This window comes from Triturus cristatus, chromosome 5_1 (assembly GCF_964204655.1).
Source record: "Triturus cristatus chromosome 5_1, aTriCri1.1, whole genome shotgun sequence".
In the NCBI taxonomy this organism is placed as follows: domain Eukaryota; kingdom Metazoa; phylum Chordata; class Amphibia; order Caudata; family Salamandridae; genus Triturus; species Triturus cristatus.
In genome coordinates this window covers 701,195,590-701,220,536 of record NC_140587.1, presented here as the reverse complement: position 1 = coordinate 701,220,536, position 24,947 = coordinate 701,195,590, and the positions used below count along the sequence as shown (strand labels likewise).

The following is a 24,947-nucleotide window of genomic DNA, read 5'->3' as shown; positions in this document are numbered from 1 at the left end:
CAGAGTATCTTCGAAAAAGAGCACATTGTCCTTCATAAGATATGTTTGCATAGTAGGGTGTACGGTGTCTTATGACGCTTCACAGAAATGTCGTTGAAGAAAGCACCGTTACTCTATGCGAGATTAATGAGGTAAAGTCTTAGTGTCAAAGTGTCTGAGTGCTGCTATAGGCAGGCTTCGTTAGTTAGGCTTTAGCTATCCATTCGTGAGAGATCGATTAAGGAGGAGGTCTTTGAGCTGCCTTTTATAAATTAGGTAGGAGGGATTGGTACTGATATGGATTGGTATGGAGTTCCAGATTTTGGGCGCATTTCCTGCGAAGGAGCGAGATGCAGTTTTTTGTTTGCGAGTTTTCGGAGGGATAAGGAGTAGGGTGTTGGTACTCCTTAGGCTTCTTGTCTGACCGGCCTTCTGGAGTTTTGAAGCCAGGTAGGCGGGATTCCCTTTGTGTGTGAAGCAGGCAGTTTTGAAGTTGGCACGCTTTTCGATTGGGAGCCACTTTGGCTTTCTAAGTGCAGGTGAGATGTGTTCATATTTCTTGACTCCGGTGACCATTCTAGCTGCTGCGTTCAGAGTTGATCTGAGGGGAGCTAGGTGAGATTTTGCTGATCCTGTGAGGGTTGCATTTCTGTAGTACAGACTTGACAGCACCAGGGATGAGTGGCTTGTTTGAGGTCATTGGGAGGGATGAAGGGTTTTATTTTGTTGAGTAGTTTGAGGTTGAGAAAGGCACTCTTTGCAGTGTTCTTGATGTGTTTACTCATGTCTAACTTAGAGTCCAGAGTGATTCCCAGCGATTTTACAGAAGCGGCTGGGGCGGGGTTGGGATTGAGAGCATCAATAGCTTTTAACCATTCTGTGATTTGGGGGTTCTGTCTTGTCTTGGTTTAGTTTCAGGTGGTTGTGTGATAACCAGTGCTGCACTTCTCCCAGAGTGTCGTTCAGTCTCTGAAAGTCTTCGATGGAGGAGGTTTCCAGATAGATCTGGGTATCGTCAGCATAGATGTGGAAGGGACTGGTTTTTTTATTAATATGGTGGTAAGTGGTTCCATATAGATGTTGAAAAACTGCGGCGAGAGAACTGATCCTTGTGGGACACCCCTGCTAACAGGGAGTAGGTCCGAAGAGAAGTTTTTGATTTTTATTCTTTGGGTGCGGCTTTGTAGAAAAGAGGTGAACCATTGTAAGACCACCTCTTCCGCTCCAAACCTTTCTTTAAGTGTCTTAATGAGAAGTTTGTGGTCAACCATGTTGAAGGCTGCCGATAGGTCCAGGAGTATGAGTAGGCAACATTGACCTGTGTCAAGAGATTTGTGCATATCGTCTATTATATTTAGGATCGCTGTCTCTGTGCTGCATCCTTTTCTGAAACCCGATTGTTGGGGGTCAAGAAGGTTGGTGCTGTCCAGGTGTTGAGTAAGTTGGAGGAGAACACATCTTTCCATGATTTTCGCTAGGAGAGGGAGGTTGGAGATGGGTCTGAAGTTGTTCAGATAGTTTGTGTCGGAGCCCTTTTTTTTCAGTAGAGGTGTGATTTGGCTGATTTTGAGACAATCCGTCATGACTCCAGTGCTTAGGGAGCTGTTTATAATCTCGGTCCAGAGCGGGGCTAGGGAGAGTTTGACCTTTTTGGCCAGTTGGGCAGGTATGGGATCCAGGAAGTGTGCTGAGGGTTTGGAGTTGGAAATCATTTTGATTTTCTCTGCTTCGGAGGTGGGATTGAAATATTTCTATAGGTTAGCGGGGTGCTTGGGAGTGGTCTCTTCCGTCACTGGTGGCGATTTACTGGCAGGGGGACTACGGTGAACGTCCAGGGAGAGTTCTATCTTGGTGATTTTGTCATTGAAGAAAATGGCAAAGTTATCGCATAGGTCTTTGAAGGCCACAGCTAGTGTCGAAGTGGGTTTGGAAGTTTATTGCTTAATGAGATTGAGGAGTTCGTTGGGCCTGTTTTTAGCATTACCAAGGGCATTACAAAAGAAGGAAGATTTTTCGTTCATTATGTGTTTTTTATGATTTCCGCAAACTGATTTGAGTCTATCTCGTATGATTGTGGACGGGTTGTTTCGCCAGAGTCTTTCTGCAGCTCTTAGTTCTCTTCTTTCGGAGTTTATGTCTGTTTTGAACCATCATCTAGATGGTATGTTCCTGACTCTTTTTAGTTGCAGGGGGGCTATTTGGTCCATAATGGAGGTCATAGTAGAGTTATAGTGAGAGGTGAGTTCTGTTGTTGAGAACTCGCCATTGTGGATGAGGAGGAGGGAGTTTAACCTTTCCTCCAGGTCTTCAAGGGGAATCTGACTTAGATTTCTTTCCCAGCGGGTGGAATTTTGCGTGCAGGGCAGACAGTGGATCGTTTGATTGATGTGGAAGAGAATGATATGGTGATCGAACCAGTCAACGGTCAAGGTGTGGTCGATTGAGCCTTAATCTGGTTGTGCGATAATGGCATCCAGGATTGAGCCTCTGTTGTGGGTTTTCTCAGTGCAGTGTTGGGTGAGGTTGTAGTTGATTAGGAGATCGTCTAGGGCACGGGTACTCATAGTACGGCCCGCGGGCCGTCAGCGGCCCGGCAAGCCTTCCTTGGCGGCCCGTGGACCTTGCAGACATAGTGCCTGTGCCCTGTGCTTGTCAGCGAACACCGCCGGTTACAGCAGCGCGGAGCTGTGAGGCCGGGCGATTCTTTTAAAGGCCATTTACTTGTTAATGAGGCTTTGTTGTATTTCACCTCTTCTTAGCGCCCCTGCGTCTCCCCTCTGAATGAGTGGAGATGCAGGGGCGCTAAGAAGAGGTGAAATACAACAAAGCCTCATTAACAAGTAAATGGCCTTTAAAAGACCTGTGAAGTACTTGGGTGCGGCGGCCGTGTGCGTTCCCTGTAAGCTGTCAGCGAGGGGTGAGGTGACAGAGGACAGCAGGGTGAGGTGATGGAGGGCAGCAGGGAGTGAGAGCAGGGGGTGAGGTGACAGCGGGAGGAAGACAGAGTGCGACAGAGGGAGGGAGAGAGAAGGAGAGGAGGAAGACAGGGAGAGGAGGAAGACAGGGAGAGGAGGAAGACAGGGAGAGGGGGGAAGACAGGGAGAGAGAGAGGGAGACAGAGGGGGAGGGAGGGAGGGAGGGAGACGGAGGGAGAACGGAGGAGGGAGGGAGGGAGACAGAGTGAGGGAGACAGAGGGAAAGAGAGCAATAGAGAGAGGGAGGGAGACGGAGAGAGGGAGGGAGAGGGAGAGAGAGGGAGGGAGGGGGGCAGAAAGAAAGGGAGACAAACAGTGAGTGAGACAGAGGGAGGGAGAGAGAGGGAGGGAGACGGAGAGGAAGGGAGGGAGAGAGGGAGACCGAGAGAGGGAGGGAGACAGAGGCAGGGAGACAGAGGGAGGAAGGGAGGACAAAGGGAGGGAGGGAGACAGAGGGAGGGAGGCAGACAGAGGGAGGGAGGCAGACAGAGGGAGGGAGGCAGACAGAGGGAGGGAGGGAGACAGAGGGAGGGAGACGGAGACAGAGGGAGGGAGACGGAGACAGAGGGAGAGAGAGAGAGGGAGGGGACAGAGTGAAAGGGAGACAAACAGTGAGTGAGACAGAGGGAGCGAGAGGGAGACAAACAGTGAGTGAGACAAAGGGAGCGAGAGGGAGACAAACAGGGAGGGAGACAAAGGGAGCGAGAGGGAGACAAACAGGGAGGGAGACAGAGAGAAAGGGAGACAAACAGAGTGATGGACGGAGAGAGAGACCGAGAGAAAGGGAGACAAACAGAGTGATGGACGGAGAGAGAGACAGAGAGAAAGGGAGACAAACAGAGTGATGGACGGAGAGAGAGACAGAGAGAAAGGGAGACAAACAGAGTGATGGACGGAGAGAGAGACAGAGAGAAAGGGAGACAAACAGAGTGATGGACGGAGAGATGGATAGAGAGAAAGGGAGACAGAGTGAGAGATAGATAGATAGAGAGGGCGGGAGACAGAGTGAGAGATAGATAGATAGATAGATAGATAGATAGATAGATAGATAGATAGATAGATAGATAGATAGATAGATAGATAGATAGATAGAGAGGGCGGGAGACAGAGTGAGAGATAGATAGATAGATAGATAGATAGATAGATAGATAGATAGATAGATAGATAGATAGATAGAGAGGGCGGGAGACAGAGTGAGAGATAGATAGATAGATAGATAGATAGATAGATAGGTAGATAGATAGATAGATAGATAGATAGATGGATGGATGGATGGATGGATGGATGGATGGATGGATGGATGGATGGATGGATGGATGGATGGATGGATGGATGGATGGATGGATGGATGGATGGATGGATAGATAGATAGATAGATAGATAGATAGATAGATAGATAGATAGATAGATAGGTAGGTAGGTAGGTAGGTAGGTAGGTAGGTAGGTAGGTAGGTGGGTAGGTGGGTGGGTGGGTGGGTGGGTGGGTGGATGGATGGATGGATGGATGGATGGATGGATGGATGGATGGATGGATGGATGGATGGATGGATGGATGGATAGACAGAGAGACAGAGAGACAGACAGACAGACAGACAGACAGACAGACAGACAGACAGATATGTGTGCATACGGGGTCTGGTGGCTCAGTGGATGAAGGCGTCCGCTGCAGTGGCCTGTGTTCAACCTCATGGTCATAGTTTTTTTTTGCTCTAGCCCCGCCCCCTCCCCCACTGGCCCCGCCCCCACCGGTGCGGCCCTCAGCCAGAAACCACACTGTAAATTTGGCCCCCGAGAGAAAGTTTGTGAGTACCCATGGTCTAGGGTTTTGATTAGCGTGTTGTTTTTTCGTTCCAGTGTAGATTGAGGTCGCCTAGAATTATGCTGTTGGAGTCACGGAGTGAGTAGTGAGTTATCAGGTCGGAGAGGTGATCTCCGAATGAGGCAGTGTTTCCTGGCGGATGGTAGAGAAGATGGCAGAGTATTGTTTTGTTATTGCTTGTCTTAATGGTGGCAGTGAGACATTCGAAAGAGTTATATTCTAGGGCATCGGTTTCCGACACGGGGATGTCGTTCTTGTGTATGATTGCTATACCTCCTCCTCATTGTTTTTTTCTATCTTTGTGGATGATTGTGAAACCCGGGGGCACAAGCATGTCCATAGTTGGGGGGGAGATCTCGATTAGCCATGTTTCGGTGATGAACGTAATGTCTATGTCGTGGGTGAGGATGGTCTCAGCCAGTTATGTAGCATGTTTGATGGCCGATCTGCAGTTAATGAGCATGCAGTTAGTGTAGGATCCCTCCTCCGTTTTGGGTTTTTCCTTTAGGGGGGCCCTGGGGATAATGGTGAGAAAGGCTGGGGTCTTGAGGATCTGGGGGGGCAGGGGGGGGGGGGCGGTCTCTTCCAAATCCAGTGATAACCTGGATCTTCGAGATGGAGGGGGCAGTGGATGTGTTATATGAGGAGGCAAGATCCATCGCTTCACTTGGGGACATTGCGGCTCTTGTTCTTTTGGGTCTCAGTGTCTGGTTTAAGAGGGGGGTTGTGGTCCAGCTGAGCCGTATGATCTTATGAGGTCTTGTGTGATTGGGGTTTGTGAGTGTGGCTTTCGAAAATGGGAGTTTGTTCGGCTTTTGTGGTGTTGTGAGGTTCCGTAAGATTTCGGTGAGGCCCAGTATTACAGTTTTTAGCTGGCTTTCCAGCAGGGCAAGTCGCTGGGTCGTCTCTGTGGGGAAGGGGGTGGGTGCGTCCAGGGAGGTCGTTGTGGCTCTTGATCTTTTGGGTCTTTGTGTCTGGTTCCAGATTGGGGTCGTTGAGTCTTGGGGGGCCTTGCGTGACTGGCGTCAGAGAGTGTGGGTGTCTGGTGTTGGGTGGAATCTTGGGGGGGGGCTTTTGGTGTTGAAATTGCTCAAGTTGTCCCTATGGGTAATCCTGGGTGTGGGGAGTAGGAGATCACGGCGTGGTTTGAGCGGCGGTCTCTTGTGTGTTGGTTGCGAGTGAGATTTAGGAGTCATTGACTGCGGGAAAGGTTCGCTGGTTGTAAGTTGGGAGTGGGGGTTTAAGGAAGGAGGGGGTGTGTGTTGTTCAGTAGTGGGCTGGAGATCCTCATCAGTGATGTGGCTCTGGCTGCATGAGGAGGGGGGGAGAGAATTGAGAGCTATCGAAGGGGGGGGGGATGTTGTTCAGTAGGGGGTTGGAGAGCCTCATCAGTGATGGGGCTCTGACTGCTAGAGGAGGGGGGAGAGAATTGAGAGCTATCGTGGGGGTAGGTGGGGGGAGGATGGTGTCTGGAGGGAGGAGGTTGGCTTTCAAGGCAGGGGATTTGTGGTTGCTTTGTGTGATCTTCAGGATGGGCGGCCTATCGGGGGATAGGGAGTTGGACGGGCGGGGGCTGTGTAGAAGCGATGGGGCATTGTGGAGCGAGGGGAAGAGGGAGTCGAAAGTTTCTAGGTTGTCATTGTTGGCTTGGATCATGACTGTGCCATTGGTGTAGATGGTCACAGAGGTGTAACCGCTGTGTATAGGGCGGTTTGGGAGTGTGAACGTTAGTTTGGAGCTGTGGGGGGTGTTAGTTGTTTTAGATGTGAGCAGATGTGATTTGAGGGTAGTGTTCTAAATAGCAGGTCTCGCGGTATGGAATAGGAGATCCAATTTTATGTCCGCGAAGAGAATTTCCGGGTGTTGTCTCATTAGTTTGTGTTTGAGGTGTCTTTTTGCTTTTGGTGTGAGGTTGGGTGGGAAAATGATGGAGAAGGAATTTGGGCTGTAAGGTTTCAGTCCGTAGGGTGTGGGGGGGGGGGGGTGGAGGGGGTAGGTGGTGGGAGGTGACATTTTAGATTTGGTTGGGGAGGTTGGCCAGAGATTGTGTTCAGTCTGTTGGTCGGAGAGGATATGACTGTAAGGAGAAGGAGTTGGTACCCTTCTTTGTGGCTAGGTGGCAAGTGGGGAAAGGGTTTAATTGCCCCTTCTGACTGTAAGAGCTCAGTCTCAGAGTCTGCGGTGTGGGTTAGATGTGAATTGGAGGAGTGGGTGTTACTCTTCTGCTTATCTCTTCTAGCTTCTGAAGGGGTGAAGGTGTGGAGTGAGTTTTCCGGAGAGGTGATGAAGGGCGGTGGTCTGCGGGTCTGATGAGTTATTCACTCAGTTGATTTCCTTTTTTTATTTTTTTTTTTTTATTTGAAGTTCCACAAGTACATATATACACAACCAAAAAAAAAACATATAGTACAATTGACATTTCCAGCAACAACAAACAGAGAAGAGCAAAAGACTACTATTCAGAAAAATTATCTGATAATGGTTGCCAAATAGCCATACCCAATTTCTTTTTACACGTTTTTTTCAACAAATACATACTAATTTCTAAATTATAAATATTAAATCGTTTGGCTCGCCATAAATCAAAACTCGGTGCCTCAGGTTGTAACCAGGCAGTGGCAATAGAAAGTCGCGTTACAGCCACGATGATGAACAAAAAGTAGCGAAATTTACAAAAAGGCTGTCCAATAGATGAGGTCACATCAGTCCCTAATAAAATCATACTTGAAGAGACTGTGATTGGTTTACCTAAAATGTGAAACAGAAAGCTTTCAATTTGATTAAAAAAGGAACGTAAGGAGGGACATGAAAAAAAGATGTGCACTATATCAGCGTTGCCAGCTTGGCAGCGAAAACATTCCCCAGACTTTAAAGCTTGTGACGGGTTACCCCATTTCATAATAACCGCAGGAGTATAATATAAGTTAAATAAAGTTTTAAAGTGCTGGGCTTTTAGTGAAGCAGAATAAAAAATCTTATGAGCCATGTCGATAGAGTCTTCAATATGAATAGAGGGAGATGAAAGCCAAGTTCTCCACTTTGCGATAATTTTATCGAGATCATCTGATCTAGAAGCCAATAATATATGATAAATAGAGCCTATTCGTAGGAGGGATGTACAGGGACGTTATTGCTTAGCGTGGGGGCGGCTGGGTTCGGTGTCAGTTACTTTGGCCTGCTGTTATGGGCCTAATGTTGATGATCCGGTGTTCTTTACTGCGCTGTGGGCCAAGATATTTGAGGTGGGCTCCCAACACATTATTTGGGGTGGGGACTTTAACGTCACGTACAATCCAAGTTGTGATAGATCGCATCAGGCCCCGCATCATTACACCAAGGCAGCTGGAGTTCTCAGGGACACTATAGATGCATATCAATTACTAGATGCTTGGAGGCACGTACACCCGAGCTCGCAAGAGGGCACACACTACACGGCGCAGGCAGCCTCCTGGGCGAGGCTTGACTATCGGTTAGTGTCTCGGGGGCTGGGCCCTGCGATCTCACAGGTACACCATATGGCCAGAACATACTCTGATCATGCCCCAGTCCGGCTCACGTTGTCCTCGACAGACCTTGGGGTGCCGAGAGGTCACTGGCGGTTGCAAGCTACCATGCTGCTTGATGCGGTCTTCCAGGAGGAGTTGCTGGAGGAGGTACGGGAGTTCTTTGTCCGCAATAAAGGCTCAGTGGACAGCGTAGAAATTATTTGGGAGGCATTTAAAGTAACAATGAGGGGGTTCTGCATGGCTAAGGGGTTCGGGGGTTTTTAAGGATATAACTAACACACTACATAGATTGGACAGGGAGCTGAAACTGATGGAGGAAGAGATGTGATGAAGGGCGGTGGTCTGCGGGTCTGATGAGTTATTCACTCAGTTGATTTCCTTTTTTTTTTTTTATTTTTTTATTTGAAGTTCCACAAGTACATATATACACAACCAAAAAAAAAACATATAGTACAATTGACATTTCCAGCAACAACAAACAGAGAAGAGCAAAAGACTACTATTCAGAAAAATAATCTGATAATGGTTGCCAAATAGCCATACCCAATTTCTTTTTACGCGTTTTTTTCAAAAAATACATACTAATTTCTAAATTATAAATATTAAATAGTTTGGCTCGCCATAAATCAAAACTCGGTGCATCAGGTTGTAACCAGGCAGTGGCAATAGAAAGTCGCATTACAGCCACGATGATGAACAAAAAGTAGCGAAATTTACAAAAAGGCTGTCCAATAGATGAGGCCCCATCAGTCCCTAATAAAATCCTACTTGAAGAGACTGTGATTGGTTTACCTAAAATGTGAAACAGAAAGCTTTCAATTTGATTAAAAAAGGAACGTAAGGAGGGACATGAAAAAAAGATGTGCACTATATCAGCGTTGCCAGCTTGGCAGCGAAAACATTCCCCAGACTTTAAAGCTTGTGACGGGTTACCCCATTTCATAATAACCGCAGGAGTATAATATAAGTTAAATAAAGTTTTAAAGTGCTGGGCTTTTAGTGAAGCAGAATAAAAAATCTTATGAGCCATGTCGATAGAGTCTTCAATAGAGGGAGATGAAAGCCAAGTTCTCCACTTTGCGATAATTTTATCGAGATCATCTGATCTAGAAGCCAATAATATATGATAAATAGAGCCTATTCGTAGGTGCGATCTCACAGCATCAATGATACGAATAGAAACAAGATGAAAAGTATATTTCTGTAGAAAATCCCGAATCTGAAGAAATTAAAAAAATTGAGTGTTGGCTAGGTCAAATTTCTTTTTAAGTTCGTCAAAAGAAAGATAAGCGCCATCTGGAGAAACAAAAGCCCCTAACCGAGTGATCCCTTTAGAATGCCATTGGCGCACTATAGAATCGAAAAAAATTGGAGGTAACAAATGAGGTGCAACAAGAGGGGTATAGACTGTATATTTAGGAATATGAAACATCTTTGTAAGACTTTTCCAAACAGAAAAAGCAGAAGCAATGATTTTAAAGCGAGTACGTTTTTAATAACTGCCATCGGCTTCAATTAGCAGACAGTTCTTAGCACAGCAACCTAGAGCCATCTGGTAAATAGTAGGGGCTTCTGAGGGATTACCTGCTTCTTCCGCTGTAATAAGGATACGCATCTTCAGAAGTAGGCATGCCATTTGATATAGCCCAAAGTCAGGGATAGCCCATCCACCACGAGCAGATGGTAGCGTCATCAATCGGGAGGCTCTGCGAATCTTACCCGGGGCCCACAGGTATTTTTCACAAAGTGACTAAAGCTGCCGAATCTGAGGCTTTTTGACTAGTAAGGGAACAGCGCGAAAGAAGTAGAGTACTCTTGGTAAGATAACCATTTTTAGCAAATTGGATCGGCCAACAAGAGTAAGATGAAGACTCTGCCAAGAATCCAGGGTGGACTTAGTTTTATCCAAAATATCATTCCAATCAGTTGAAATCATATCATTTAAATTAGATCTAATCTTAATGCCAAGGTACACCACTTCCTCCACTACCCTGGGATCGGTTGCTGTAGCCGGATTTGTACAAAGACATTGAGTTTTGGCAGAGTTTAACTTCTAGCCTGAGTATCTACCAAAAGAATTAGCAAGATGTTCAATGACCGGCAGAGCAGTATAAAGGTTAGAGGTGACCACAGTGATATCGTCCGCATAAGCAAAAACAATATAGGGCTGATTCTGAACAATAAAAGGGGGAATCTGCATGTTTAATTCCAGCATCTTCACAAAAGGATTAATATAAAAGGCAAAAAGAAGAGGAGAACAGGGTCAACCCTGACGGGTCCCCCTGCAAATCTGAACCACCTCCGATTTAATTCCCATTGCGCATATCTTCGTAGTAGGAGCCTGATAAAAAACCCGAAGAGCACGGATAAAACCGCCCCCAAACCCCATGCGCGCCATTATCTCCCAAAGAAAGTTCCATGCAACCCAGTCAAAAGCCTTCTTGGCGTCGAGCAGGAGGAGACCCAGAGATCTGGACTTCACCTGCGCAACGTCGAGAAGAGCGACAACCCGGCTAACATGGTCAACCGTACCCCGACCAGGAACAAACCCATTTTGCTGTAATGAAACCAACCCAGCAACAAATGGGGCCATTCGATTAGCAAGGAGTTTGGCATACAGCTTACCATCACAGTTAACCAAGGAGATGGGGCGGTAGGATCCCGGCTGATCAGGAGGCTTCCGCTCAGTTGATTTCCATAGTTTTTTTTTTCACAGATTCCTAGGTTGATGGACTAATACTTAGTTATCATTAATATTTCCACAATGGGTTTGTCTTCACAAATTCTGCGGTGTTGGAGAGTTTTCCGGTGAAGAAGAGAGATTAGGGACAAGGATATTTCTTCACATCTACCTACGCTGTCCATGACCTCTACTAATGACACTCTTTCATTAGAGTCACTTGAGCCAACCTCCTAACCCCATGACAATGCACACCTCTCATAAGTTACCTGCATGAATTCACCAGGTTACTTATTGGTTCTCATTTCAAGCCTAGCTATGTCAGTGCCTCCAAATGTTTGCCCACTTATGGGGGCGTCCTTGACCCTCATACACTTCACACTCGGCCAGCATGCACCAATTATTGTCACATTTCAAATCTTCCAGTTGCGGTACTTGTTCTGCCCCCCACAATCTAGCCACATTCTGTTTGGCGACAGCTAGCCCAAGGGTGATTCATATTTATACATTCCGTGCAGAGCTGGTCCGTCCCCTCCCAGACATTCAGGAGACACCCCTTTGGTGAGACAGTGAGGGGACCACCACACACCTTGCCCATGAATGCAAACACTGCCACCCAGAAGCGTTGAAGTATTGATAGTCCCACAATGTATGGTAAAAGGTGCCAGTGTGTCCACAACCTCAACGGCAACTTTCATTGGATATTTTAGCCATTTTCTCCAGTGTGGATTGAGTGTAGTAAGAGCAGGGGAGGATCTTTAATTGGACTAGTCGTAACCCATCCGTATAGCCACTTCCCTAGGAGAAGCCAAGGCTTCTGCCCACTCACCATCCTCCAGACTTCCCAGGTCATAGATCCATATTTTAATCCTCACTATTCCAGGCCTCCTAAGCAACAAGGACACTGGAGCACTTGAGTCATTTGCTGCAGTCGAAGCCATGCCAGACACTGTGACCTTGAATACATCTGATGGTCTGTACTACAGCAAACAATGTCAGTACTGTAGTGGAAGCCCTACTGAGAGCAATGAGTGCCTGTGCAGAATCTCTATAGATTGTCAGCCCCATCAATTCCTGAGACCTTTCTCAGTGAGATATCAATAAACCCGGAAAGGATGACTGGGAGACCTTGCATAATCTGCCCTCTTAAACTATATCAGATTGAAAGGTCTCTAAACAAGAATGATAGAAGAGAGAGTGCTGATTGAGAGCCTGAGAGGACATGCCATTTAGACTGTCCACAGCATTTGTCACCCACCACCAAAGAGATTATGAATACATTGGAGATTGATTTTGGCGCCCATGAAACTGGAGCAGACTTATAGCTCCATTTTAAGTCTGCCACGTTGAAGCCGAATTAAAGGATTTTTAGGTATTTGTGTAGGCTTGAGAGACTGCTGCAGCTGATTAATTCAGTCTCCCGACGTGAACTCTTAACGATTCAAACAGCTCATCAAGAGAGCCAAGCATGCTTTCCTAATACTGCATAGCTTGATTAAAAAAAAAGAAAAATCTTTTTCTTGATGTATTTTTTATTTGTTTTTTGTTAAAACATTACAAATAAATCTTCACATTGCCATAATGTTACACAGGTCGTATGATTCAAGCAAGGGACAGTTTACCTCAGTTACAAATGTACTCAGGTTTTAGAGCCTTCACTGTTTCCGATTTCTTAAACTTACAATCTGCAGCATTTTGGTTGCGCTTTTTCAATATAAAGCATGTTCTAATGTGAACCATTTAGTTAATCTGCTTCCGTCAGGGTGTTGGTGAAGGAAATAAGTAGAACAAGAATCCTAAAAACCAACATGAAACCGAGGGGTGGTGGGGGACAGTGGATGTGGCTATCCTGCCAAGTAGGAGGCAATGGAGGCGCTAGACCTATTGTCTGGTTATGAGTGGTTTAGGGTTGCGGTATATTGCGGGCGATGAGTGTCTGGCATCTGTTGTGTCCCCAGCATTCGTGAGAGTCGGGAGGCATAAGTTGGTGATATTGGGTAGCTCTAAGCCGAAAGATAGAATTACCCCCACATACGCCTGGCTTATCAAAAAAAAGAAAAATTGGAGGAAGGGAATTTAGATGATAACTCCAAGCTTGTCCCTTTAACAGACTGTCCCAGGGAGTCCAAGCAAGGAGGCTGATCTTGTGAGAGAGGTTTCCACTGTGCTAGCTAGTTTGACAGCTCAAAATTGTAATGGAAAAGATGATCCGGTTTCAAAGCTTCTGAGGGTTTTGTCAAGATGAGTGGTCATCCTGCTGGAAAGGTCTAAGGCAATTCCAACGAGGTTCAGACAAAAATATAAGGTGTTACGCAATGAGGTATATGTACATGCAGACATAATGTACAAATACATGCCCATTTCCGAATGGCTGAGTTGCCACCATCTTGCAACCAGTGTTCTGTTTTTGTTTTTAGGTCATCGGATATATTTTGTTTCTCTCACAGTTCTCTCTAGCTCAGTTGCACCATTTGTATTAGTGTGCTTGATATGGAGCCAGAACAAATAGAACATAATTGAGAAACAGACGGCATAGCACCAGTGCAGGAGATAGGATTAAGGTGGTCTAAGAATATCAGTCTGCTGGTGCAGTAACAGAAGGAAAATATACCTTTTTTGTTGTTTCTTAAACAGTAGGAGAATGGTTTGAGTTAGCTTGGAACCTGCAGATGAGTAGATTACCCCCTGACATAACACATAAAAAGGCCTTGGATGGTGGATTTTTTGTTGGCTGGCCTTGTACGCAGTGGAGCTGGTTTTACATTTGATCTTTACCTATAAGTGGTAAGTTTGACTGTGAAATGAAATCCTAAAGTAAGTCAAGAGGTTATGAATGAGTTTTTTCGACAGGATATCAGTGGCTCGTGGATAGGAGGTTCTTGATTTTCTTAGATAGTTAGCAAATGATCAATAAAAAGGCTCTACAAATCAAATTGTTTCTCTCATAACTTCCATTCATTTAATTCCATGTCTACTACCCACATTGTTTTATTCCCCTCTTACCTTTGCCTCATCCTCAATTCTTTATTCCATTGCACTTTTATTCCTCCCCTTTATTTGTCTCTTTCTCTTTGTCAAAAGCTCTTCTTTCTCTTTCCTCGTTTTCCCCTTTCATTGTCATTTTTTAAAGTTTATTGTTCTTACTCTCTCAGTTGATGTAAGCATTTTAACTATTGGCAAAATCCGAAACAGCAATCAAAGTTGAACGCCGTGCTCAACAAGCATTAAAAATGCAACAGGTCTCGGCTTTGTAAAAGTTAAAGCAATTCTGTTTGTAATTAGGTGGCTTTTTAGCTTTGGTTTTATTAGTGTTTTTTCAAACTTTCAGGTACATAACATGCATATGTATGCGTATATGTATGCATGCATTTATATTTGTATTTATATAGATATGCAGATGTATATATGTTTATATATGTATAAATGTATGTATATAAATACATATATATATAAATGCATATATATATATGTGCATATGTGTGCAGGTGTAGAGAGGTAGAGGTAGAGAGAGAGGTGTAGAGAGGTAGAGAGTAGAGAGTGAGTAGGGAGTGAGTAGTAGTAGAGAGTAGGAGAGGGTGGTAGAGGAGTGAGTAGTAGAGAGTGATTAGTAGAGAATAGTAGAGAGTAAGTAGTAGAGAGTAGTAGTGAGTAGAGAGTAGTAGAGAGTAGCACAAAGTAGTAGAGTGTGTAGCAGAGAGTAGTAGAGAGAGATTAGGAGAGTGAGTAGGAGAGAGTGAGTAATAGAGAGTGAGTAGAGAGTAGTAGAGAGTAGAGAGTGAATAGTAGCAAATAGAGAGTGAGTAGTAGAGTAGTAGAGAGTGAGTAGTAGAGAGTGAGTAGTAAAGAGCGAGTAGTAGAGAGTGTGTAGTAGAGAGTAGTAGAGAGTAAGTATTACAGAGTAATAGGGAGTATGAGAGTAGTAGAGAGAGAAGGGTAGAGAGAGTAGGAGTGAGAGCAGTAGAGAGTGAGTAGTAGAGTAGAGAGAGTAGTAGTGAGTAGAGTAGTAGAGAGCGTAGTAGAGTGTGTAATAAAGAGTGTAGTTGAGAGAGTAGTAGAGAATAGGAGAGTAAGCAGTAGAGAGTAGTAGAGAGAGTAGTAGTGAGTAGAGAGTAGTAGAGAGGGAGTAGTAGAGTAGTAGAGAGTAGGAGAGAGCAAGTAGTAGAGAGAGTAGTAGAGAGTAGAGAGTAGTAGAGAGTGTAGTAGATAGAGAATAGGAGAGTGAGTAGTAGAGAGAGAGTAGTAGTGAGTAGAGAGTAGTGAGTAGTAGAGAGTGGGTAGTAGAGAGTAGTATAGTAGAGTAGTAAAGAGTAGAAGAGAGTAGAGAGCGTAGTAGTGTGTAATAAAGAGTGTAGTAGAGAGTAGTAGAGAATAGGAGAGTGAGTAGTAGAGAGTGAGTAGAAGAGAGTACTAGAAAGAGAGTAGTACAGAGTAGAGAGTGGTAGAGAGAGAGTAGTAGAGAGTATTAGTAGAGAGTAGTAGAGAGAGAGCCCCATTACATAGAAGGAGAGATCTTACAATGAACCATGCTCCCATAGTGTAGCTTGACTCGGACTTGTAAACAGTTGGTAGATCTGATCTTGCGCCAAGTGCTAGTGCGTCTCTAAAAGATGTAATTAAAAATGGGTTAAACAGTGGGATGACCGCTTTGTGCGCAAGTGTTTGGTTTTGGTGGAAAAGGACCTAAAGTGCGTTCACGACTCCTTGGCCCCACTGTGCAGTCGCAGAGTTAATGTGGAATGAGGACTCGACTGGGCTCCGCACCAACATAGACTGCCTTACTCTCAGACCTGAAGAAGAGGGTGAGCTGAGATCGGGTCAGAGTGAGGGGGAGGGTTAGAGATCTGCAGAGATGGCTGCAGCCCCCAGCCGGAGACGTCTACTAACCGCAGGGGGTGCAGGCAGAGGCGGCCACCCGACCGACTGCTCCATCAAAGCACACAGTCTTACAGACACACAACGCTCCATCACATACAATGATTTCACAAAGCCTTTGGTGCTCTTTTACACATGCATGATTCATCGCATGTACACACGCACTCTCACGGGACACACCGAGTCCAACACACACCATTGCACACACACACCATTGCACGTACACAGACACACCATTGCACACACACACACACCATTGCACGCACACACACACCATTGCACACACTTACAGACACACGACACCTCCAGCACACACACAAGAGAGCCCCATTACATAGAAGGAGAGATCTTACAATGAACCATGCTCCCATAGTGTAGCTTGACTCAGACTTGTAAACAGTTGGTAGATCTGATCTTGCACAACCTGCTAGTGCGTCTCTGCAAGATGTAATTAAAAATGGGTTAAACAGTCGCAGAGTTAATGTGGAATGAGGACTCGACTGGGCTCCGCACCAACATGGACTGCATCACTCTCAGACCGTGAAGAAGAGGGTGAGCCGAGATCGGGTCAGAGTGAGGGGGAGGGGTAGAGCTCTGCAGAGAGGGCTGGAGCCCCCAGCCGGAGACCTCTACTAACCGCAGGGGGTGCAGGCCGTGGCGGTCACCCCACCGACTGCTCCATCAAAGCACAACAGTAGGACAGGGCAACATTGCTTAAATTTATGGTCACGTAGGATGAGCAAGATAAAACGCCTTCTAAGTATCTTATAAACAAGCGCGTCCCGAAAACGAAAAAAAAAAAAAAAGAGAGGATTGCGCCGTAGCTTGTCTTTATGGGGCCATGTGTTTAAACACATGGCCCCATAAAGATAAGAAAGCTTTCACGGCAGAAGGAAACCAGACGAGCCCGTCCAAGTGGGCCGTCTCTAAAAGCCAAAAGTAAACGTCACAAGGAGCTCTTTTCCAATGGCTGGCCACCGTTTAGCATAAACAGTGACGCCAGCCAATGGGAAAGAGGAGCGGGGCTTAAAACCCTTTACGGAACTTACTCAAAAACATTAAATCTCGCCAGCGAGACTGCGCATGTGCGCAGCCCACGCCAGCCGAGACATAAAAACACCAATTAAACATTGTAGAACATGGGGCGCTAGGTGGCGCGCACACGGAATGGCCGCACTGCAGTGAGGCTCCCAAGCCCGGTGCCTTAATCCTCCAATAATCCTGCTCAAATCAAGAGGCGGCAGTGTCAGCCTGTCTCAAAGGCTGCAGGAGTCAATTGGGCACCCTCGTTGCGATTCTGGAGAAAAACGCGCCGAGGGATCCGAAGCTGGTCGGCTGGGAAGGTTTGCCAGGACGCCGCGGGAGAGCACTGCGAGGTTTGCGGGCGGCTGGCAGGCGTACCTGAGGCCGCGGCTGCACACGAGGCGTTAGGCCTTGAGAGGCGGCCTGAACGTCGGACGAAACAGAAGTGAATGATTGTGCCTGAGGAAGAGGGGATCACCATTGTCCCGTGCCCTGGCTGTGGCCCTGTGCCGGACCTTCCGAGAGGTGGCAGCTTCGCCGATAGCCCCGGGCATTGCTGCGGTGAGTGGCGGCTAGTGGAGGACCCGCCCGGCGATCGCGGTGGTGCAGCGGCAGTGGTGCAGGGGCCGGTGGACGTGTGGGGCAGAGAAGTAGAGGTATGGACCCCCCCCCCTCCTCCCCCCAGCTGCATTCTCGGGTACCGGCACGGGGCAGTGCGAATCGCCAGGAGCGGTCCGTAACCGAAAGGCATCTGATGAAGCGGTGTTGGTGGAGCTGGCGATCTGCGTGCCTGCAGTGACTCCCGGCCAGGGCAGGCTTCACATATAAGTGAGACTGGAGGTGTGCTCGTGGCTGGGGGCATCGTTTAGGGAGACGATCTGTTGGTGGCTGAGGGGGAAGTCGGTGGTTCAGACTTTCATATCCTCTGGTGCAGCACAATTGGGAGCGCAACCTGGTCTTTCTCATCGGGCGGCGACTGCATGGTGGTGGCAGTTGCACTGCATATGTGCCTGAACAACCGAGTGGAATGGAGAACTGAGGGGATACCCAGTGGTTGATCGGCAGAGCGGATACCCAGGAGAACTTGTGGTCTGCGTTCATATTGGGGACGGAAGTAGAAGAGCGTGGCAGGGGCAGGTGAGCTTCATATGCGGCAGGGAGAAGCTGCGGGCCAGGAGATAGGAGTGAGGCCTGGAGAACAGTGAGGCGGGGATTGGTCGACACTCGGCCTGTAACACTGCTCCAAAGACAGAATGGGCAAGACGGATGCCAGGCAGCCGAAGCTGCACTTCGAGACAGTACGACGTGGGACTCAGCACCCAGCAAGCAGGTCCGAGTCAAGAGGGACAGAATGGGGCCCAGGGGGGAGATGTGGTGCCAGAGACCGACTCCCAGAGCATTCTACAGGAGATCCGGCAGGGCTTCGCCACTGTGGTTGAGAAGGTAGACCACATGTCGACCAGAATGGATGCTATTGTCCACAAGCTCGAGGGGCATGAGGAGCGGCTAACGGAAGCGGAACGGCGTATATCAGACATGGAGGATGCGACATCCAGCCACGGCACGCGGCTTGCCCGGATGGATAATCTGCTGTGGGTCATTGCCGCAAAGAATGAGGACTTGGAAGCGCGCAGTCAGCGCAACAATATAGGCGTGCTGGGGATTCCGGAATCCACCAATGTCGGGAGGATGGAGGACTATATAGAGAAGATGCTATTATCCTCTGTAGGTATGGAAGCATTCTCCAGCCAGTTTATTGTAGAACGCGCCCATAGAGCTCTAGGGCCGCGGCCTCCGCCGGGGGGCAGTCCACGTCCGATCATTGCGAGACTATTAAACTATAGAGACCGCGATGTGGCTTGGCGCGCCGCTAGAGGGAAACAGTCTTTGACGTATGATGGAAATACCTTTTCAATTTATCCTGACTTTACGCCTATGGTTCAAGAGGAGAGGCGTACATTTCTGGATGTCAAGGCTAAATTACGGAAGGCGCAAATTGACTATGCGTTGTTATACCCGGCACAACTCAGAGTGACATATCAGGGCAAAAAGCATTTCTTCACTGCGCCGAACCAAGTGGAAGAATTCCTTAAGCAACTGAAAAGAGCGAATCGTGGTGGTGGAGGGGGGACTGCTGCGCGGCGGATGGTGACGGAGGGAGAGGCGGAGGTTCCCACGGGAGACGCTGCGAATGGATCCGGAGGGGACATTCTCGAGAACTGATGTATAGTACTTTTGCTGCGGCAGGAGATGAGACTGAGCTAAATACTATGGCTGCCTGCTGACCTAATTGAGCGAATGATTTTGATCACTGGGCACCCTCAGGCCCCTGGAGCCTGGAAGTTCCCTTTGGGGGGGGGATTTTTCTTTCTTCTTCTTGGGGCGAGAGGGGACTGTGCGACCACCTGGTAGAAGCCCCCAGCGGGTATCACCCCGGGGCGGTCCGCTGCACATCCTAGATGGGTGTTGTAGCATATGCAACTGACATGTTGGGACTGGGGAGGGTAGGGAGGGACCATATAGCTGGCAAGTTGGGGCTGCTTCAGTGGGAGGGGGTGGGGACTAATGGGAAGTTTACTGGTTTCAATATGTTTATCTCCCAGAAAGGTGTTAATGGAAATGGGCTGGGGGTGAGTGGGACCAAGTTCGAAGTTGAGCATCTCAGATGGTCTATTGGCATATGTGATACGGTAGGAGGTCGGATACACTACAGTGCTGGAATAGTGAGTCGGGCATGGTTGAGGGTTGGAAGTATGGCTAAATGTGATGCTCGCAGTTTGAATATCGTCACTTGGAATGTTCGGGGGCTGGGGATGCACGGGAAAGGCGACAATTGCTAGCCTATCTAGACAGGCATCACGCACACATTGTCATGCTACAGGAGACACATTTTACTCCCCAGAAATCTGGAGGATTTGCGACCAAATGGGCCGAATACAGGATTTTCTCCTCTTACTCTTCTTATGCACGCGGGACGGCTATCCTTATAAAGAAGCAAGTGCCCTTTCATCTGGTGGTTTCAGTGGGGGATGTACAGGGACGTTATTGCTTAGCGTGGGGGCGGCTGGGTTCGGTGCCAGTTACTTTGGCCTGCTGTTATGGGCCTAATGTTGATGATCCGGCGTTCTTTACTGCGCTGTGGGCCAAGATATTTGAGGTGGGCTCCCAACACATTATTTGGGGTGGGGACTTTAACGTCACGTACAATCCAAGTTGTGATAGATCGCATCAGGCCCCGCATCATTACAGCAAGGCAGCTGGAGTTCTCAGGGACACTATAGATGCATATCAATTACTAGATGCTTGGAGGCACGTACACCCGAGCTCGCAAGAGGGCACACACTACACGGCGCAGGCAGCCTCCTGGGCGAGGCTTGACTATCGGTTAGTGTCTCGGGGCGGGGCCCTGCGATCTCACAGGTACACCATATGGCCAGAACATACTCTGATCATGCCCCAGTCCGGCTCACGTTGTCCTCGACAGACCTTGGGGTGCCGAGAGGTCACTGGCGGTTGCAAGCTACCATGCTGCTTGATGCGGTCTTCCAGGAGGAGTTGCTGGAGGAGGTACGGGAGTTCTTTGTCCGCTATAAAGGCTCAGTGGACAGTGTAGAAATTATTTGGGAGGCATTTAAAGTAACAATGAGGGGGTTCTGCATGGCCAAGGGGTTCGGGGTTTTTTAAGGATATAACTAACACACTACATAGATTGGACAGGGAGCTGAAACTGATAGAGGAAGAGATGGCTCAGACTCCATCTGCCAAGGTCCAGGCGCGATTCAGAGCCACACTCATGGAGTATATGACTACGGCTGAGAGGGAGACACGCTTTAGGGGAAAATACTGGAGAGCCCGCTGCTATGGAGAGGGTGACCGGCCGGGGAAGATGTTGGCATACTCGGTTAGAAAACCTCGCTATTCCAATTATATCTTGAAAATTGCAGAACTTGAGGGGGCGGTTTACCGGGACACGGCTAATATTCTTAGTGCATTCACAAGACATTATGGGCAATTGTATACCACCACCAGAAAGGATGATTTAGATCTGGAGGGCTTTTTGGGGGACGTAGTGCTGGGATGGCTTAGCGATGCGCAACAAGAGTTTTTATGTGCCCCATTTGAGCTGGATGAGGTTCGGGAGGCTATTATGAGTATGCAATCCGGGAAAGCCACTGGAACGGATGGTATCCCCATAGAATTTTATAAGACATTTATAGACATTATGGACCCCGTGCTGCGAGAAGTCTACGAGGAGTCGCTGGAAGTAGGCTCCCTTCCTGCGTCCATGAGGGAAGCACTCATAGTGTCACTGCTGAAGCCGGGGAAATCGCCCCGGCAGTGTGATTCCTATAGGCCGCTCTCACTCCTAAATTGTGATGCCAAGATACTGGCCAAGCAGATTGCCACTCACCTGAGTCTGCTACTTGAAAATTTGATACCCCCGGACCAGTCCGGCTTTGTACCGGGAAGGGCAACATTTCACAACTTACGGACACTGTTTGCGATTCTTAACAATGTCTCGTCTGACTTACCTCTCGCAGCTGTATTCTTAGACGCCACGAAGGCGTTCGATTCGGTAGAGTGGGATTATATCTTTGGAGTAATGCTGCGAATGGGCTTCCTCCCCCTTTTTTGTCATGGATCAGACTCCTGTATAACCTACCAGTAGCCAGGATACTCATAAATGGACAGACGTCACCACCATTGTCTATTACGAGGGGTACCCGGCAGGGGTGCCCACTCTCTCCTCTGCTCTTTGCCGTTGCAGTGGAACCGTTGGCAGCGAAACTGAGACAGCACCATAATCATAGGGCATTGCGTTGTAACCTGCGGCAGATCCTTATATCCCTATACGTGGATGATATTACCTTATATATCCGGAACCCCCAAGATAATTTGAATCCGATACTGCGAGAGTTTATAGTGTTTGGGAAATTGTCAGGGATCCATATTAATTGGAACAAATCTAGTATATTTCCGTTAACGCAGGCAACGCATAAATTTGCATTGGACTACCCTCTAGAGTGGTGTGATGAGGAACTGTGCTATTTGGGGATACGAGTGACGAGAGACAGAGACAAACTCATGAGATTGAACTATGGTACTGCAATAATGCGAGTGGCAAACTGTGTGACCCGTTGGATCGCACTCCCCTTGTCCATGGCGGGACGGGTCTCCTTAATTAAAATGGTGATACTGCCTCAATTACTGTACTTCTTTCTAAATATTCCGTTTTATCCGGGAAAACATTTCTTTACGACACTCAGATCGGAACTGACACGATTGATCTGGGGCGGTCTGCAGCCGCGGCGGCAATGGGATGTACTTACTAGGCCATACTCGCAGGGAGGGTTTGGGGTGCCCAACTTTGAATTATATTATCTCAGCGCGCAAGCCCACTATGCTTGGTACTGGATGGTGCAGCCCAGGTATATGCCACAGGTGGCGGCGGAGCACTGGCTTGCACACCCGATACCGATTGATGGAGTGCTATTTGAACCGGTTGCTCCTAGGGATAAGGAGCCAACTACGGTCACCTGTACGATCAATGCTTGGCACCGAATTGGGCGCATGTTGCAGACCTCCATGCAATATGCGGCTTTACTGCCGCTCACGTATCACCCGAAGTTACCTTTGCTACAGGAGACACTGTTTCACAAGTTCAGGGAACGTATGAATATTCAGAGGTGGGGGGGACATGTATCATGAAGGGAAGTTCAGCTCCGCAGAGCAGATATTACTAGGGGAGCAACATACCCCACTTGATCTTTTTTTATATGTTAGACTGAGGCAAGGGATTCAAGCTATTACTCCGGATTTCCCTAATGAACCCCCGGCGTTTGCCCCACTGCATGTCATGCTGAAAAGAAGGACAGCCACACGGCTAGTCTCATTGATATACAGAACAGTGCACACCCAAAGGGGAATGGCTGAACCGCCCTCTCGAGCGCGATGGGATACAGAGCTCAACATGACCCTTTCGGATGAGCAGTGGGAGTATTGCTGTCTGCAGACTGAGAGAGTGACGGCCAGCAGTAGACTCCGCATGATACACTATAAGTACCTGCATAGATTATATTATACACCGGTTAAGATGCATAGATATCGGTTGAGTGAGACAGATTGCTCTGTCAGATGTAGGACCCCCGGAGCGGATTTTCTGCATCTGGCGTGGGCGTGTCCGGAGGTGAATGATTATTGGCGACAGGTCTTTGAGGCGCTGACTAATATGGTGCATACGCATATTGAACCCACACCACTGGTGGCGTTGCTTGGGTATGTCAAGCCGATGCAGGCAGCACATAGGAAATATGTAGCATTGGGGCTTTTGCTGGCAAAGCGGAGGGTGGCTTGTCGATGGGGTAGGGGCCGAGCCCCGAAATTTAAGGACTGGATTATTGATCTTGTGAAATGCCGGGAGCAACTTGACAGATACTCGGAGCTACTGCCCAGTGCCTCTAGGCCGCGGAACATATGGGCCCCCTTGACCTGTTATCTGCTTGAACATCCGCAGGAGGCGGCGGAACCGGCAGCTGGGGGGTAACACCTTAGAAGGCTAGGGGCTGTGGTTCTGGGAATGGAGGAATGTGGAAGCGCAGAGATGGGTGGGTGGTGTGTTTCTGGTATCAGTCACTCCCCACTGTTGACAGGTAGCTGGACTGTATACCATGTAGAATATTAGGAGACTGATCTACCTTGGTCCAATTAATGATGGCTGTGATGGTGAAGAGTCTTAATGCGGAGCGTATCCTAACTGGCATTTCGGGGGATTCGCTGCCATGCTTTGATGATGTGTATCTCTATGATGAATATGCTTCATATGACACTGTGGATGTATTGCCGATGCATTGTGTACCTATGGGATAGTTCTGATGATGCTGCTGTGTGTAATAAACTAATAAAAAGAATTATAAAAAAAAAAAACATTGTAGAACATGGCAGCTGCCATGTAAACTTTACATACTGGAATTCCGGAGCCATTGAAGGTCTGGCAACAATGTAGGAGTCACACAAATTATGATATGTATATAGCACATTCTGCCAAACATCTCCAGGAATATATATAACATAGCCTACACAACATCATCAGGGACAGATGTAAAAGCACTGCTTTGAAGTTGCCTGCTTTATGGTGTCCGGATGGTATGGCCATGTGGAGGCAGTTGCAAGTGATGCTTCCTGGGAGGCAGATCAATAGGTTCAGCAGCAATAAATGGCGGGTTTTCTAGAGGAGTCATTGTGAGAGTGCCCTGCTCACCTTTCTGCAGTTGAAGGAGGACTGTAGTCATCTTCTACGTCCTTCCAATCTTTTTGAAGTATTTTCCTTCTCTTTAACACGTTTGCTTATTATGTCTTTTTTTTCCTCTTTCCTATAGAGGAAAAGGTCCCTGGATAGAGACTTTGAATGTTTTCCAGATGAGGCGTGTCTAACATCCACGAAATCCGATGCTGGAACTGTGGTGTCAGCGTCTTCTGTTTCAAATGCTTGGCTTCGATGTGGCGATGGATTTGAAGACTCTTCCACTCAAAAGGTACAGTAATATTTCTTATAGTGGAGATCATTCATCCTGCCATTGTCTGGGGATCCATCTGCACTGTCACCCAGTGGCAGTGGGTTTAATACTTCTAGAACCACTCGTCTTAACTTTCTAAAGACCACACTTAGCTGCTCCTCAGCTTCCCAATATGGCCCTAACATAATGGACTTTAATGACTAGTCGCTACTGGAATATCCAACTGTATGTACTGATGAAAATCCTCTGAGACTAACTATAATTTATTTATGGATGTGTTTGTTCTAATATAGTGTATATGTGTAGGTTATGTTCCGCTTAGAACTTGATAAATGTTTATTTCTGGAGACCCATTTAAATATTATATTTCCTCAATGGAAACCAGTGTTCTGAAATACTGAAGTGAATAACTAAGGTAGATTTTACTGGTGCTGTATTCCATGTTAGGGCATACACATTGGGGACCTGTCTGTCTTGTTGCATTTACTTCAGCAAACCTAGATATAGTGGAGGTACTTGTTGTTTACCTTTTTGGGAACGGGGTTGCAGAGCAGCATCTTCCATTGATAACGGTGAACA

General features: G+C 47.4%; 1 protein-coding gene across 3 annotated transcripts in view; it reads left to right on the top strand.

Moving 5' to 3' along the window:
- The window catches only part of SPIDR (scaffold protein involved in DNA repair), a 2,139,604-nt gene that overhangs the window by 32,336 nt on the left and 2,082,321 nt on the right, over positions 1 to 24,947 (top strand). For all 3 annotated transcript variants that reach the window (XM_085605664.1, XM_085605663.1, XM_085605662.1), the window contains exon 2: positions 24,231 to 24,386. In XM_085605664.1, coding sequence (XP_085461790.1) covers positions 24,231 to 24,386 — 156 coding nt within the window. The remainder of the gene's footprint in view (positions 1 to 24,230; positions 24,387 to 24,947) is intronic.